This window comes from Callionymus lyra, chromosome 7, assembly GCF_982586985.1.
Source record: "Callionymus lyra chromosome 7, fCalLyr1.hap1.1, whole genome shotgun sequence".
Taxonomy (NCBI): Eukaryota; Metazoa; Chordata; class Actinopteri; order Syngnathiformes; family Callionymidae; genus Callionymus; species Callionymus lyra.
This window is the reverse complement of record NC_141824.1, coordinates 10,233,568-10,251,590: the sequence shown is the minus strand read 5'-3', so window position 1 is coordinate 10,251,590 and position 18,023 is coordinate 10,233,568. Positions and strand designations below refer to the sequence as shown.

Below are 18,023 nucleotides of genomic sequence, written 5' to 3'. Positions count from 1 at the left end.
AGCGCAAAAAAAAAAAGAAAAAACACTGTTGCCAGACTGGAACTAAATCTCTTTACACTTCACTTCCTCTCGTTTTTTTTTTTTTTGTTTTCTTTTCTCTCCATTTCCCTCCCTCCTTTACCTCCCCATCTCCATCTCGTGCCCTCCTTGGACGAGAAGGGTCTGTTATGCCTCTTGTGCGGCACAAAGACGGTGGCCGCGTTCCCTTCTTTTTTCTTTTTTTTTTTAACGCTTCCCTAAAACAGCCCACTTAATCACCGCTCTTCTTCCCTCGTTCAGTCCGTCTTTCTCTGCCTATACATACGTCCATCTCTCTTTGCAGCTCTGTTAGCTGTCGGGGGGGGGAATAGGATGTTTGCGGAATGAGGGGAAGAAAATTTAATGTGAGCTAAATAGAAGTAAAGGGGGCAAGAGAGCAAAAGAGAGAGAAGGGGGGGAGTGTGCTGCAGAAAAAAAAATGGAGGGATAAGAAGGGAAACAGCCGGAGGAATGGGAGAACGGCGGGGAAAGGATGGATGGAGGGAGGAGGGAGGAGGGGGTGAAAGGAGTCCGGGGTTGTGTTGGTAGAGCCGGGTATTGATTCAGGGCCTTTTGACATGCTAATTTGCTTGCTGACTGCTTTTATCGTTCGCTCTTCCCTTCACAGGCTTCAAAGAGAGGATGCGTCTTGAAAAAAAAAAAAGAGAAGAGGAGCAAAGAAGAACTCTTTAAAAGCCATCGCTCAACTGAGTTTATGTCACTTATGGCGTTGTAGAGGACCGTATTAAAACTGGTAATAACTGTGTAACAGTTGACGACTGAATTGTCCCGACACTCGTCCTACTTTCTTTCGACCTTGTTTGGATGGACAGAACAGATGGAAACATACATGTTTGTGTGAGAACTGAAGTACTTTTTTAAATACATCAATCTGTTCAAAACTGCCATGTGGAATGTTTTGCTTAAAAAATTTATTCGAAAGACACTTGTTGCTTCTGAGGGAAAAATAAATAAATTAAAGGACAAACCAAACAAAGTCTTTATCACTTGTAACATATATTAACATAATTTCTATCTATTATTGGTTAATTTAATGAACAGCTTTATCAGCCTCCAACAGGCTCTTAAATTGATTATTCAGGTTTGGGATTTAAACCCTCTAAAGAGGATAGACTAACTCAAGCCCAGCAAATCCAAACCAGGATAAAACCATTTGAACCAGCATAAGCTTTTCTCACATTGTTCTTTCAACAAAGGTTTTTTATTTTTATTTTAATCACTATTTAAATGTCTTACTATGAAAAGTTTAGTTTGTCTTACTATTTTATATACATGAACTCATGAAGAAGGAACGTGACGCTTAGTTTAAAAAAAAAGAAAAAAAAGTTACAATTATTCTTATTAATTGGTTTTGACTGTTTAAATGCAATTACAGTTTCAAAAACACCATAAAAACATGTGTTTATAGTAGGAAAAAGATCTATCCAAATATATAGAAAAATTGATACGGCGATATATCGTAGTATTCTTTACCACAATACTGTATCGTGTACGTTTTTTTATTCACAATACCATTTAAATATTCAAGATGGCAGCAGTCATTACATCCTCCACAGCTAAAGGAACAATGAAATAATGCAAGTACCCGACGATGACTGAGGACGAGAGGATACAGTGACAGTTTTTAAATCTGATGTTTGCACATATTTTGGTTTGAAAACAAAGGAAATCAGTTACAAATTCGTCAAAAGTCATGTGGTCTGTAAAATCTGCAACACCAGAGTCAAGTACTCGACAATACTGCAAATACATCCTTGTTCCTACAGTATCACAACACCAGAGTCAAGTACATGACAATACTACAAATACATCCTTGTTCCTAAACTATCAAAATATATCACAATATATTATATAACTACCTCTGGATTGTGATACATATCTTATGTCCAGATTTTTGAAAATACACTTAATACTTACTTGGTTAAGTAAAACCCTTTGTTAACTACTTTAATTTCAATGTAAATACACTTTAAGTTTGTTTTTCTTGGGTAGAAATATCTGGAAAAGTTGTACTTCATGTTTCATCATTTCTATGTTGGTGGCAAAGACCAGTAGAGAAAGAATTAACTAGAATTTCCAACTTAAATAAATGCAGAAATACCAACAAAAGTCATTCTAGTTCACACAGAATAAGTGTGTATCTACTGCTCCTTAAGTTTGAAAGATAGTTTAATAATTAGTATTTTTTGTAATGCAAGGTCAGTATGGGCCTAACAGTGTTTTCCAATCATCTGCCCAAAGATAAGGCCGCTCCAATTATTTCATTCCAGCCTCTGGCTTTCTTTGAAACCTACTGTCCTTGAAATGATTTACAAAAGGGAAATATTCAGAGGAAGACATTCCAAGAGGAAAGACAAATGCTTGTTCTACAAACACACTGCGGCACTATAGCCGTCCGCCCGGGGTCATGCTCAATCACCAATGGCTTCCTGTCCCGACCAGGGCGCTCAGAGGAAGCGGAGAAGAGGGCGATGAGTGTCAAGAGCTGCTCGGGGAACAAACAGTGTGGCAGGACGGCAGCCCGAGCAGGAAAAGCATTTCAGCACCTCGGCTAATGGCGAGTGAATTACCAACCCCTTCTCTCTTGACTTTACTCTTTCACCAGCGCCAGTAAAAAGCCGGAGCGTGCCGGGGAGTTCTGGACGCTTCCCCCGATCCTGAAGCTAGTTGAAGACGTGCAGAAATTACAGCAGTAGAAAAAAAAACAAAAAACTATTGCTTGGGAGACATTTTGTAACACCTTTTTTTTTCTAAATTTGTTGTTCTTTCCTGCAACAGATTCTCTGCTCCAGCGCCACAAAATGAGTCCGGGATGAGATCATCTACCTTCGCTGTGAGAGTATGTAACGCATACCCAAGTTAAGTTCCTGTCAGTGGTTATTGATTTCTCTAAATTGAATAAACTACTTCCATAAGTTACAAAACTTCATTCATTGGAAACAAACGCCAAGAGAATACAAGTGTATAGATAAAAGAGATCGATGGTTAGACTTGCATATTGCACAAATATGGGCGTGAAATTAATATAAGAGGTTGAACATTTTTTTATTTTTTTTATAGGCGCCAAAGGTTTGCCTGATAATCATCGCAGAGGTCGAAACAGGACAGGAGCCGGAGAGCTCAATGTCATCATCACGTTCCAGCCGACTGCCCAGGTAGAAAGTAGAAGCAGCAGACTGGAATAAAATTAACTCGATGATGATGACGATGATGATGTTCATGACAGAAGGAGGCCAAGTTGAAGCTCAAAGGTATAAATATTTCAAGTCACCAGGTATTGATATTCTACCGGGGAAGTTTTTAATTATTTTTATAGTTATCAATGGAACATAAAGTTTAAGAGCGATTACAAATACACACTGTGCTTCACTTCTCTATGAACTACTTTTCTTTTACAAAATAACAGGTTTATTTTTCCAACAAAAAAGAATGTATTGAATAGGATTCAGGCAATATGATGAAAAGAATACCTACCCTTCCTTTAATAAGATAACTTTGACTATTTGATTAAAAATTCAGTTTAAGATTACTTGTTATCTAGTATTTATAATAACGCACATTTAGCACTGTACAAAGCTAGAATTTTGGACCCAGGTATATATGGCTGGACTAAAGGGGAGCAGCTTCATATTTAATGCATCTTAACACTTCCTTAACACTTTACAGCTAAATGTATAATAATATTAAAGGTTCATTTAAAAAAAAAAAAAAAATACCCTCTTCAAAGTCTTAAGTGATTCCTCAAACATTTTTGTTTATTTGAGTCTTGTTGTATAACTCCAAATATACGGTAAGATTAGTCGCTTTGGTGGGTGACATGTTCAAGGGGGGGGGGGGTTTGTTCGCAGATTAATACTGCGGCGTCGAGCGCATCTGCCACCGTCACACTTCGTCAAAGTGTTACCCGAGAACACTTTTAGTCAGACAAAGCCCATCAACTCTCTCAAAAAGCAAAACAAAAAAAAAAAAGTTTAAAAATTGCAGCCAACGCTTTTTTTTTCTCCTCCACCCCCCAAGTTATAATTGTTGTTACCCAACACCGACTCTCCCCCACCGGCTCATCAACACCCGCGACTCAGCAGGGGATCGCCTCAGCAGATGAGGAGCGAGAGACACCCTGACCCCCCCGGCCCCCTTCCCAACATAGCACATTAACAAGGAAAGGGATCCTATATGCAAACATACAGAGTCCCTTCACCTTCCATCGGGGGGCCCTGGGACCCTAGTGCCTCTCTTTCCTTGGCCCAGGGTGAACACCCTTGGCCCACCTCGTGCACTCTCGCACACACATGCGCTCTCCGCAGCTGTCAAAACCCTGATGTCTTAATCAATCCCGGATCCACAACCTTGTCAGGCAAAGCGCTAAGATGGATGCAGGAGGGGATGCCCTGTGACCTCTGCCGGGGCGGAGAATGCAATGGTCTAGGTACCCCAAGCTGCCCCCCCTCCCACCCTTGCACCTCTTTTACCCCAAATACTGCGCCACGCTCATTCGACTCTGCGGCTGTCTGGAACAATGATGGAGGAGAGCCCATTCATCCTGGGCTGGGAACCAGGGGCCAAGGTGCCCTTGTAACCTCACAGGGATACAAAACACCGAATGCGGACGCACATGTTTGTGCAGACGCACATAGTTGAACAGACAGATTTAGACCCACAACGACTCGTCTGAGACTATTATGAAAAAGCTCCATATCTCCCTTTATTGATAGGACCCCTCCTACCCCCTCACTCAGTCAGGCTTCTGTCTTGGCTTAACGTTAAGAGGTAAAACACCCCCCTCCTCAAATAAAGCCTGTCAAAATTGAGAATATTAACCAGCTTCTTAGTGCACTTGAGGACTGACAGTGGTCGGAACCTTTGAACTGTCGAGCCACAGGGGCCGGCGCCTCTGGCAAGTCACCCCAGCTTTAACCAACAAAAAAAAATAGCCCCCTATTTTCCAACCAAAGGGTGAGAAGTTTTGGGGGATTATTCTAAACAGATGATCTCGAGCTCAAACTGGCACCAGTCGCTCTTAAACAAACTCTTGCAGATGCAGCGATACAAGACCTAAATGGATATATTGGCTTCAAAGTCTGAACTGTCAGTTGAAAAGCTGGCAGATTTTACTGGGCTGCATTAGTCATTTAAAATTTAAGCCTTTATTGCTTTGCTGGAAGACGTTGACCATGTTCTTAACTGTAGCGAAAGAGTCACGATAAGCAGCGTACTTTAAAGTTTTGGATATGAGCTCAGATTCTGATTTGAAAATACGATAGAAATCAAACTACTTCATGGTCTCCCTCCTTGAAGTTCTCCTGGCACTGACCATCCCCCCCCCCCCAACCCCCCACCGCCTGGTGTCCGAAAGAGGGAGACGACATTCTTGGAGAATTTTTACGACTGAAATGTTACGTCTTCTCAAACAAACACAACTAAAAACACAGCGCCATCTGCGCTTGCTCTCGCCCTGTTTGCCTCCCAAGCAGCCAGCAGCGCCCCTAAATCACCGGCCCCCGGTTTGTCAGGCAATTAGTCGTCCAAGATAAAGGCTTCCCTCGTAAATTAGGAGAGGTGTAGTTGTCTGTCCTTGTGTTAATCACCCATGCCCAGCCTTTGACCCCTTCACTGCTTTTAGGTGGTGGGTGGCGGGTGGGCGGAGAGGGTGTATCGGTAAACCCAGACCGGCATCTTAAGGTCTGGCCGCTGAACAACGGCACCTTGGCTCGGGGCTGAGCGGTTCACACTTGCCAAATAACCAGATGAAACAAGTTGAATGGATCCTCTTGAATTCAAAACGTCAATAGAAAAGTTTGATTTTGACACCACGGCGGTACTTGGATCAACGGATAAGGTTTCCTTCGCTCTTCCATCAAAATAGCCTGCTTAAGTATCTGTCGGACGGAATAAGAATAATGGCCTAAAAGAAGAGCAAGCTTGCAATTTCACCTCCATCTCAGGGCAGCACATTTTCACTACCCCTCACAACTATCACTGATAAATCCTCCTATTCTTTAGACCTTCGTCCAAGGAGAAAGGCATGATGATTGTTTTACTGGTGTCCTCTATTCTCATGGGATCCATACCATTGAGCAACACCTCCCACCGGGGCAACTAATTACTTCATTTACAGCCATCATTGGTTCTATCACCCAACCACACACTGGAGACACAAAAGCAGGCAAGCAAGGAGAAAAGTACCAGGCAGTGATCCAAAGAGAACAATAGCGTTAAAGACAAAGAGTTGAAAATCTGTGAAACCTGCAGATTAGTGATCAATTCTGTACCTTGGCATTCGGAATTGCGCTCCTCATATCCAGTGTTGCACAAGCAGTTCCCGATGGGCACCAGCCACTCGCCGTCGGCTCCGCAGTACATCTTTGGAACCTCCTTCTCCTCGGAATTATCCACGCACGATCCACGAACTTCCACAAGCGAGGAGGTATCAGCTCCAGTGATGGTGTCCGGAAACTGGGCCAGGTTTCGTACGGCCAAAGGGCACTTCTTGTAAAAGACCCTCACGGACACGAGGGCGATGCAAGCTCCAACATCCTGGAAGGCCAAATAGAACCCCTTCCTGTTCAAGGCGCCAACGTCCCGCACCTCCGTGTTCAGCTTCATGATGCGATCTCCGATGTCCACCTGGGTGAAGCTCTCGTCGGCCGCGATGGTGTCGATCTTGCTGAACTGGTTCTCGCGTATGTAGCGCTCTTTGTCGTTGTTGGACTCGTAGTAGTAGAGGTTGAAGGTTTCCTTGCAGGTTCCCATGACCCCCGGGAGGCTGTTGCAGTCTCTGAGCGTGAACTTGATCTCGATGTAGACGCGCTGAGCCCCTCCGCGGGGGATCCAGTCCGTGCGGAGCCAGTTGTTCTGGTTGGGCTCCATCACGTTGCACACTTGGTACGTCCGGATGGGGATGTTCTTCTCGTCCATGATGCTCACCTCCTCCCACTGGGGAAACAAATACGTTTAAACTTCATCATGAAAATTCAAGAGGAAGCTGGGAGAAGTATCAATATTTGAGTCTCAGTAGAGCTATTAATTGATGCCTAAACTACATGCATATTTTATGAGGAGCACCTAATAGCCTTGTTAGATCTTAACATAGAACCGGAGACAGATGAATATTCATGTTTTCGCTCATGACTGCAGGAGGAAAATGAATTTAATAGCTGAGTAATAACTGTGGTGCAATGATAGAAACACATTAACACACGGGAGGAGATCTGGATGTTCTCTAAGTCGTTTTTTTTGCTCCAGAGTTTTAATTATACGATACAATTTTGGTGCTACATTTGATTTATTTACAACATATGTTTCAAACTTAAGGCCAAATCTTGCCCGCCAAGTCATTTTTATGTGTCCCGCCGGATGATTGACTCAAAATAAAAGTATTTAATGGTTTATTTCGGTGTCATATTTAGATGCCAGTATATTATTATTATGAGAAGAAACTGGGGTTGAATGGAATATGATACTGCCAGGTAAATATAAAATTGGTATCCTGAGGGCTAGGATATTTTGTGTGATAGAGTTCGACACCCCTGCTTTACGCAAGAAATAAAACGCATATTCTCTCGTCTGGAAAAAAGCGAACTGTCCGTCATTCCCTACTGCTTCGTTCTGGGCCATCCCTCTCTCTTTTGTTGTGTGATCAAGCAGCACTGAGATAAGGCTTCACCCCGATTGTAGGAAAGAGTGCGGATAAAAAAAAAACCAATTGGTGGTCATGAGAGGGTGAATGCAGACTTGCCGGTTGCTGCCAGGACCCTGTCACTCACTTGTTGCTAACAAAATGGCTGAGGGGAGGACCTGAGCAGGAAAACAGAACAAAAAACGGCGAGCCAAGTTCATTAACGTGGAGGCTCGGCAGCAGATACTGCGACAGACGCACAATATGTAGTTCGGATCCCACGACGGCGTATTCATTAGACAAGGTAATTGCTACTAATTTGAATTGATTTTCTTTAAACATGGGGCTGCTCGACAGGGGGCGGCATCGCCTTTCCACGACTGTGACGGACGCCAAATGCTGCCTGGGATTGATCGTCGGTGGCGACGTCCAGAAGGATCTCCTCGTGCTCTACCATCAAACACAAGCCTGGTATTTATGTGAGTTCATGTCTACTTCTGGATGCGGTCGCCGGCCCGGGATGAGCTTGAACCCTGTTGCACTTTCCAGTTTTTATTCAGCCATTCCAGGAGACCCCTTTCTCAGCTGCCAGGATCACCCCCATACCAGCAACTCTCACCCTCCTCTCTCGCTCTTCCACTCAATGGTGGAAAGGGATATAAAGTTTCTCCACAAAGGCCGATTCAACCCACCGGCTATTCAGGAAACCTGACGCCCGCTGCAGTATCTGCCCCTGCATCTGACCATTACAGAGCAGTTAGAAGGACGGGGGAGCGAGGGTGGAGGGGGGGACGATGGGGTGCCTGTTGACTGGTGGTTCTTAAGGTGGATTCTGAGGACCCCATGGAGATTTGAAGAGGTCGCCAAGTCCCGAAATGCGTTTTTATTGGTTCATATTTGGGTTAAAGATGGCAGGGACTTGAGTCCTGGACTTTTAGGAAGATTTAGATTTTGCCAAAATCCTTATTTATTTGGTTTGTCTTATAAAAATGCAAGGTTTAACAACTTTCATCTGAACTACTCCTTCTGTGTTTTCCCCAGAGAATTAAATCAGGACTAACCATTTATGAAAGTCTCATACCATTATATGCACAATTTTGCGATATTTAATTTGAAATCTGGTCATTTCAAAACTTCAGTTTCACTTAAATTAGAGGTACATACTTAAAACAGAATAAACATTATTTGTATTTATTCAAACAGTAACACAGAATCATTTTACCTTAACTCAGACGTGACTATCATCTATGAAATCATGAATAAATCAAATTAACCCTGCTCAGTTTCATCCAACTATTTTCATCATAGTTTTTTTCATAAATCTAAATAAAAAATATATCATCAACACAAATTCCATTTATGAATACACATTATAACCCCTCTGGGCGTACTCTTTCAGGCTGACACAGTAATCGGTTTTAAACCCTCATATTAGTGAGGACATCGTGCCAGACTCGGATTATAATCTATCCACTTTTGCTCAATGGATGATCATGCGCCCGAACAAGGGGGGAGACAGTTCTCGCTCGTACTCACCCCTCCTTCTGTCGGGTTGGCGACCCATCCTAGCTCCCCCTGTACAGATCTGGAGTCCAGTAACGTGACTGGAAAACACACAAAAAAGGAGCAGAAGTAAGAACTCTGTCTGCATTGATATGAAGAGAAAAACAGAGATTTAAAAAATTCATTTAAAATAAACCACAATATATGACGCTGTGCGTAATCGCCTATTGATCTTTACGCGTGTCTTTTTGATTGATTGATTGATTGAAGAAAAACATTTCTTTACGACAAATATTTCATCCTCCTGTGGCTTTAAAATAATGTTGTTTTTTTTTAAATCGCCATAAGATCTGCGTCTGTTTGATGTGGTTTCAATCCGTTACGGCGCCGTCGGTGTGAAGCTGAAGCGCAAACACATTTGTTCTCAATGCCCTGATGTTTGATCGCTTTCACTTCTTCTTCTTCTTCCTCTAAAATAAGACAGTCCACGTCCAACACATTTACAGACTATAAAAAAAGAAGAATTATATGTTTTATTAAAGGTTAAATTTGAGTGCGTAAACGCGTTGAAAATTGTAAAAATAAAAGTCGACATTATTATAAAAAAATCATAGTAGTCAGACTTTTTAGACGTTTTATACACAATTGAAATTCGCAAAGATTGATTTATTTAAAAAAAAGAAGAAGAGAGATTTTCGTGTCCGAGCGAGCGTCATTTTGGAACTGATTTCAATTTATTCCGCGTCTTTTTCCTTTTTTTTTTACTATTTAAATCGATCAAGTTGAGTTCTGGAGTTGGATTCGCGTTGAAATACAGTCAAGGTGCACTTATTTTCCAGGACGATTTATACATTCAAATAGCTCGGGACAAGTATTCAATCCCGGTGCCCGCGACAGCTCCAAGTCCGACGGTGCGCAAAAACCAAAACAAAAAAAAACGCTCGGACATCCACTTCAGTCCAGATTTTCCTCCACGAAAGTCTCATCGCGATCACCTGAGACACTTTTCTCGGTCGTTTCCAATCCATCCAGAGTTTTTTTTTTTTTTTTTTTAAGGTACAAAAAAAGTGGATCTCCGCAGTCGGCGCGCACCGTGGAGCGCAAACGCAGCCAACAAGTCCACGATCCTCGCAGCATTTCCTTACCTTCATTCGGAGGGTAAATCCGCGCCGTGGAAACAATCGTATAAATCCCCAGAATAAGAACCGCGAACAAAATCCCTGCCATGAGTGCCATTATTGCGCGTCGTTTTTTGACTCTCTCCTGGTCTTCCTTTTGGGTTGCTCTTCTCCCAGGTCCTACTTGCTCTCTCTCTCTCTCTCTCTCTCCCTCTCTCTCTCACACACACACACACACTCTCTCCAGCACTCCCTCTCTCTCTCTACTATCCCAGTGGACTGAAGCGGACCAGAAAGAGAGACACGAACGATGCGCACCAGAGTCTGGAGGCGGGTCTTGTGAGTGGTCTCTGACGCGTCAATCCATATGGGAAAACGCGGGGGGGGGGGGTCTATGGGGGGGCAATCATTACCAACCCCTTCTTTAACACTTCCAATACACACACACACACAAGCGACAACTTCACCCTCCAACTCCTGTAAAATCCAAGTTTTCCTTGCCTCAGAAAATGCGTCACGTAGGCTTGAGTTTTAAAGAATTTTACGCACGTTCCTTGGATCTATAGAATCACTTTGCAGCAGAATCCAAAGCATCACTTCTGTCCTGCTGCTTCTCTTAAAAAAAAAAAAACTAAAAAAAAACTCAAGCGCTGGAGCCTCATGTCCGCGTCAAACCCACACCGGACCAAGGTCGCCACCTAGCGGCGAAGCGTCGACTCCTGTCCCGGGCCCTGAGATTGGATTAAGAGCGTGACCCCGTCGTCACCATTACATGCTCCTGCACTTTGTGGGATTGACGAGGGTCCATTGAGTGATCGGTGTGGAGTCAGTATTAGATTATTGTCGCCCGGCATTATTTCAATGTTAGCGAGGGATTTACGGGGAGGAGGTTCAGGGGCCCGTGTGTCGGGGCCGGAGGTGAAGGACTTGAAGGTGTTAATGATGGAGAGGGGTTTTGTTTGTAGCACTTGAGTGTTTGGTTTTGAGCAGGTTTCTCTTGCTCTAGTGGAGATTTATGCATCAGTGGCTTGAGAAAAATAATCAATGAATTTGAGCATTTTTATTTGGGTGACATTATGAAACACATTTTACGTCTGGTTGACTTCAAGAGCTTTTCAAAAATAATTAAAACATGTATTTAAAAGGTTAAATACTGTGTCTTAAATAACTTTATTTATATAATTCAACGGGGTTTTTTTTCAATTTTAACAAAAACAGGAACTACGGTCCCATGTCTAGACAATCCTATATACATTAGCCTTCAATATTTTCTTTTTTTCCCACCAAATTATAATTTAATTTTACAGTTTGACACCCTGTATATCTCAGGTTATCACAAAGACATCACTGACAGCAGATGACATCACTCAAACCCTTACAGGAGCCAAGGTCTCAAGCACACACACACATTTTTTTTGCTCTTTTTAGTAGCTAGTGTCCGTTAAGCTAAACTTGACTACCTTGTATCGGATGCAAAAAGTGTTTTTGATGTGATGCGTGGTCAGTCGTGAAGTCAATGGTATACTTTCTAGCTTAGCTGGTGGATAAGTCATTATGTGAGGTAGTTCTGTTGGTGGTTCGTAAAGAAAAGTCTGGGTAAATATTTTAAATAAAAATGGGTAAAAATGGAAGTAATAATGCACTGGTTTTATAGATCGACCCATCAGACTCTGCTCCACTTTTTTTTATTTTTAATTAAGTTATTTTTACTTTAATACAACAAGAGGTATATTAATGTGTTTTTGGTGTATGTTTCAAGCATTGTTTAAAAAAAAAAGAAAAATACTGATAGTTTTGGGGTCGTCATGATGTGTAACGGTGCATGTGCAGCTTATTTGAACAAGAATGACGGTTCAAATTACACATTCAAACTAAACACACGATCCTGAAGCGAAGAATAACAAATACTGTCATGCAAAGAATACTGGGTTAACTGACTATCTTGAAATATAAAAGTTACAACAACTTAATCCAAGCATATCTTTGTTAAATCCGAAGACAGACCTCGACACTATCATCAGATTTTCAATGGTTTCATTCTCACCTCTCGCCAAAGAAGGATGAAAAAGCAAAACGTATGTGTTGTTATTTCCATGACCTTGTTAACTTTCAACTTAAGTTATCACTAACCGTGAAGGTTCTAATTCATCCAGGTCATGGTTATCCAAGAGGTTCAAAAATGAGTCAACTGGACTGAGTAGACTTTCTAGGAAGAAGCTTCTTCAGTTCCAAATGAGCTGGGGTTAGGAGCCAGTATATAGAAGTCATCACTACTTACGCTACAAATATATATATATATATATATATATATATATATATATATATGTAGGACAACGAAACCGACCCATTAGCAAGACAACACATGACTGTGGATTCTCTTATGATTCTTAACTTATAGCCCTGAAGAAATATACCACAGTACTGGTCCGTGAGGCGTTTGTTACAAAGGCCATACAGAAAGAAAAACACATGTATATAGTTTGTTCTGTAGATTATTACTGTCTGAAAATACGGTCTTTTCTCTATAGTTACATCATTTTGTGACTCTTGACACTTGTTTGGGTCAAGTTTACTCCAAAAAATAAACCAGTAAACTAGTTAAAATGAGTGAAACACAAACTATATATGAATTATTTTCACTGGGCGACAGCATAATACAACCCAATAAAAGATGTTCCAGCAACTAGTCCAGTATCAGAAACTAGTCCAGTATTAGAAACTAGTCCAGTATCAGAAACTAGTCCAGTATTAGAAACTAGTCCAGTATCAGAAACTAGTCCAGTATCAGAAACTAGTCCAGTATTAGAAACTAGTCCAGTATCAGAAACTAGTCCAGTATTAGAAACTAGTCCAGTATCAGAAACTAGTCCAGTATCAGAAACTAGTCCAGTATCAGAAACTAGTCCAGTATTAGAAACTAGTCCAGTATCAGAAACTAGTCCAGTATCAGAAACTAGTCCAGTATTAGAAACTAGTCCAGTATCAGAAACTAGTCCAGTATCAGAAACTAGTCCAGTATCAGAAACTAGTCCAGTATCAGAAACTAGTCCAGTATCAGAAACTAGTCCAGTATTAGAAACTAGTCCAGTATCAGAAACTAGTCCAGTATCAGAAACTAGTCCAGTATTAGAAACTAGTCCAGTATCAGAAACTAGTCCAGTATTAGAAACTAGTCCAGTATCAGAAACTAGTCCAGTATTAGAAACTAGTCCAGTATCAGAAACTAGTCCAGTATTAGAAACTAGTCCAGTATCAGAAACGAGTCCAGTATCAGAAACTAGTCCAGTATTAGAAACTAGTCCAGTATCAGAAACTAGTCCAGTATCAGAAACTAGTCCAGTATTAGAAACTAGTCCAGTATCAGAAACTAGTCCAGTATTAGAAACTAGTCCAGTATCAGAAACTAGTCGAGTATTAGAAACTAGTCCAGTATCAGAAACTAGTCGAGTATTAGAAACTAGTCCAGTATCAGAAACTAGTCGAGTATCAGAAACTAGTCCAGTATCAGAAACTAGTCCAGTATTAGAAACTAGTCCAGTATCAGAAAACATATTTTCTCATCGTCAGATTTTTACCTCAACTTCAACACTGAAAAGTTCCGAAAACAGAAACAATCTAGTGTTACACGGAATGTCCCAAAATTTAGGGGGGGGGGGGGAGATTTCAATTGAATTTACGATAAATATGAACAATTTACTTTTCTCATGGTTGTCAGTTCCAACAATATCTATTATTGCGTCTACACGTGTTTTCGTTTGAGGAGACTCTGGGATTGTAAAAGCATCTGGGAATGTCCAAGGTTGGACTTTTTTTTTAAGAGTCGCTATCGTTCAATCTTAGAGGCGATGATTCTCAACAGATCGATAATATTATCATGAGGTGATAGTGTGAGTGTGTGTGTGTGTGTGTGTGTGTGTGTGTGTGTGTGTGTGTGTGTGTCCTTAAACAAAAGGCTTCATTGTTGTGAAGAAGAGGCAGCTGTGTCCAGGTTTGAAGGTGTTCTAGCCGCCGTGCTATCTCTATTATTCCCTCCCCAGAGACGTGCCCGGTGCAGCGGGGAGTCCGGCCGTCGCTCGATGACCCGCGAGGGGTTAACGGTCACCTCGGCGTGGGCAGGTTAGTGAGGCCTCGGCAACAAAAGCACGCCGACGCATCACCGTTTACAATCCCCCGTTCAGACGACCAAAGAGTTCACTTCGCTGTCCTTGACGACGCCATCGAAATACCAAACGATCATTAAGGAAAAAAGGGATGAAAAAACAACTTTGATTAGCTACTTGTGTTATTGATACAACGCAGGCTCCGGTCGTAATGTTTAACGACAGGCAGCAGGTGAATGTTTCTCCCCCTCGTACATGAACGTGTCTTTGTGTGGAAAATATTGTGTCTGGCCCTTTTTTTTCGGCTGTTCCACCTCTGGCAGCACTCATGCTGTCGCACCTCCTTCAGCCCTTCCAGGACTTGGCCATATATTTATTTCTCTCCCCGACACGAGGAAACGGCCAAGACTTTTTTTTTCAACGCACCAGCGATCTTGGAGCAAATAGACCGGGCTTTGTTTCAACCACTGACACAGTTAGTGTGAGAGTCCGGTTTCGTTTTTTTTTTTTTGGCCCCTGAAGACGCACAGGGAAGATGGTTTGATCCAGTGAGGAAGTCGAATCTATTGTCTTGTTGCAATTTGGTGAGAAATGTTCTTGTTTCTAATGGACTTTTGAGGTTTATTTCAACTTCAAAAGATGAAGGTTTTGCAATATTTGTTTCTATTAAAGAGCAACTAAAGTGTTGATTTAAGTGTGTGTTAAATTTATTGTATCATCAGTGTCTGTTTGTACAAAACTATCTTTTCATTAAAATATTAACATTAGAGAATGATCTTAAGCTCCACTTTTTTTTCTGGAGATGAAATCTTGTTGACCATAACCACACCCACTCTGCTGTGATTGGTCGAGCATCAATCATTGTCACCGCACGTCATCAATCCCATAACTCTCCAAGGGACTCGTTGTGTAAACAAAGTGGGCTGTCATTACAGCTTGCTGGAGGAGGAGTGAAGCCATTATTACGTCATAATGGACTCCGCTCTCGTAACCTCTCGTTCGCCCAGATTTCGTTCTCATCAATTGTCTCATTGCAATTTGGTGAGAAATGTTGTGGTTTCTAATGGACTTTTGGGGTTTATTTCAATATCAAAAGAGAGCAATTTTTGTTTCAAATGCAACTAAAGTGGTTATTTAAGTGTGTCTTAAATAGATGTTAGACTCTATTGTACTATCATTGTTTGTTTGTACAAAACTCTCTTTTCATTTAAATAGTTACATTAGAAAATGATCTTAAGTCCCGCCCACTGAAAACACTTCCTGGAGATGAAATCTCGGCCACTCTGCTGTGATTGGTCGAGCCTCAAGGTTTGTCACCGCGCGTCATCCATCCCGGAAGTCTCCACCTCCAAGGGACTCGTTGTATAAACAAAGCGGGGCGTGATTACAGCTGGCCGTAGGAGGAGTGAAGCCATTATTACGTCATAATGGACACCAGCTCTCGTAACCTCTCGTTCGCCCAGATTTCAGACAAACTTTATAAAGTAATATGTTTAAAACATGGTCACGATGAGGGACTTACTGCATCTTGGAGAGGAAGACTTTAACATATCAAGTCAGGAGGGTTGAGTTTTCAAGAGTTGATCTTTAGATCTTAAGCATTTCTAACGTTAAGATGGCGCCGAAGGAAAAAAAAGTGTTTAGCGATGCAATGGTTTGGTAAATGGCACTTACTTATACGGAGCTATCTCTGCTTTATCAGCACTTAGAGCACTTTACACTAAGTCATCCATCCACCCAAACAATCACACACTGACGGGAGTAGGCTGCGATGCACACTGCCAACTCACTATTGGCAGCAATCTGGGTTAAATTTAATCCAGAGCTGGGATTGAACCCGCAACCTTTTCCAGCTGCGAGCCAACCAGCGGTGGGTATTTCAATTTCCAAAAGGACCCAAATTATATACAAGTACTGCTGAGAGGGGGCATCAAGCCAAATTAGGCGGAATATAAAAAACTTAAAATATAATATTTAACATAAAAGACAGGACACGGCAAACTGCATTTAGAAACATTTATTGTATATTATTTAATTAACAAGACCCTTGTGTTGTCTCTGGGTCAAGGTGACCCGATGGCCCAAAAACAAATGTGTTTGTGGTATCCCTTGTGTTGTTTCTGGGCCAAGGTGACCTGACGGCCCAAAAACAAATGTGTTTGTGGTATCCCTTGTGTTGTCTCTGGGTCAAGGTGACCCGATGGCCCAAAAACAAATGTGTTTGTGGTATCCCTTGTGTTGTCTCTGGGTCAAGGTGACCCGATGGCCCCAAAACAAATGTGTTTGTGGTATCCCTTGTGTTGTCTCTGGGTCAAGGTGACCCGATGGCCCCAAAACAAATGTGTTTGAGGTATCCCTTGTGTTGTCTCTGGGTCAAGGTGACCCGATGGCCCCAAAACAAATGTGTTTGTGGTATCCCCTTTGTTGTCTCTGGGTCAAGGTGAACGGCCCCCACCACTGCACATGTATTTCTGGAAGCCAGGGAAGACATTCACCGTACTATAAAGTTTTACCTTACCTTACCTTACTATTAAGATGCAAATATTGCCCTACAGAGCTAAAGGAACAGTAAAATCTAGCGAGATGACTGAGGACGAGAGGATACAGTCGACTCCAGCAGGTTTTAAAGCTGATGTTTGGACATATTTTGGTTTCAAAACAAATTAAAGCAGTTACGACTTCGTCAAGAGTCATGTGGTCTGTAAATACTGCAACACCAGAGTCAAGTACTTGACAATACTTCAAGTATATCCTTGTTACTACAGTATCACCATATATCGTATCGTTGCCCCTGTATCGTGATATGTATTGTATCGCTAGATTGTTGCTAATACACATCATAGTATCGATACAATAAGACATTAACTGTGATCCTGGCGATGACTGAGGACGAGAGGATACAGTGACTCCAGCAGCTTTTAAAGCTGATGTTTGGACATATTTTGGTTTCAAAACAAATGAAAGCAGTTACGACTTCATCAAGAGTCATGTGGTCTGTAAATTCTGCAACACCAGAGTCAAGTACTCGACAATACGTAAATCCTTGTGCCTACAGTATCAACAAATATTGTATCTTTGCTACTGTATCTTGACACGCATTGTATCGCCACATTCCTGCCAAAACACACCCTAAATATATGTCCCACAGTCTTTAAACTGGCGACTGTATACGTAGAAAACTTATGTCATATTTGTCATCGTCTTGTCCGACTTGTATAATCCCAGATAAAATCAAAGAGCGATGAAGTGACTTGTCTCTCTTGGTCTCCCGTCTTTCAAACCAAACCATCCAGACCGACCTAATGATGCAGGCCCAGCATATGGTCCCGCGACAAAATTGGCCAATTTACTCCTAAACACGATTCGCCCCAAAACTACATCCTCAGATGAAAGCCTTGTTGCCCCCTGACAACACGCCTGGCAACCTTAGAAACCCAGAGGGGGGACTGAGTGACGGAGCTTTTGATCTCCTCTAATCTTCTAATGGTTTTTTTTTTGTTGTTGTGTGTGTGTGTGTGTGTGTCAGAGCCACAGTGGTGGAGGTCTGTTGGTGCACAGCTGCGACGGCGGTGGTCGGGATGAGGCGCGAGTGGGCAGCGATTCTGTCGCTTCGTTTGTGTCACTGTGTTTTTGATTGATTACATTTCC

The 18,023-nt window shown here is 42.0% G+C and overlaps 1 protein-coding gene across 2 annotated transcripts in view; it reads right to left on the bottom strand.

The window, feature by feature from the left end:
• The window catches only part of epha4l (eph receptor A4, like), a 50,201-nt gene extending 39,759 nt beyond the window's left edge, over nt 1-10,442 (bottom strand). The window contains exons 1-3 of one of the 2 annotated variants that reach the window (XM_087794968.1): nt 10,303-10,442; nt 9,191-9,258; nt 6,309-6,972 (exon numbers count right to left, since the gene is read on the bottom strand). In XM_087794968.1, the coding sequence (XP_087651094.1) occupies nt 6,309-6,972; nt 9,191-9,258; nt 10,303-10,393 (823 nt within the window). In that variant the 5' untranslated portion in view covers nt 10,394-10,442. The remainder of the gene's footprint in view (nt 1-6,308; nt 6,973-9,190; nt 9,259-10,302) is intronic. The other variant, XM_087794969.1, reaches the window with a different exon arrangement.
• Between the last annotated feature and the right edge of the window lie 7,581 nt (nt 10,443-18,023).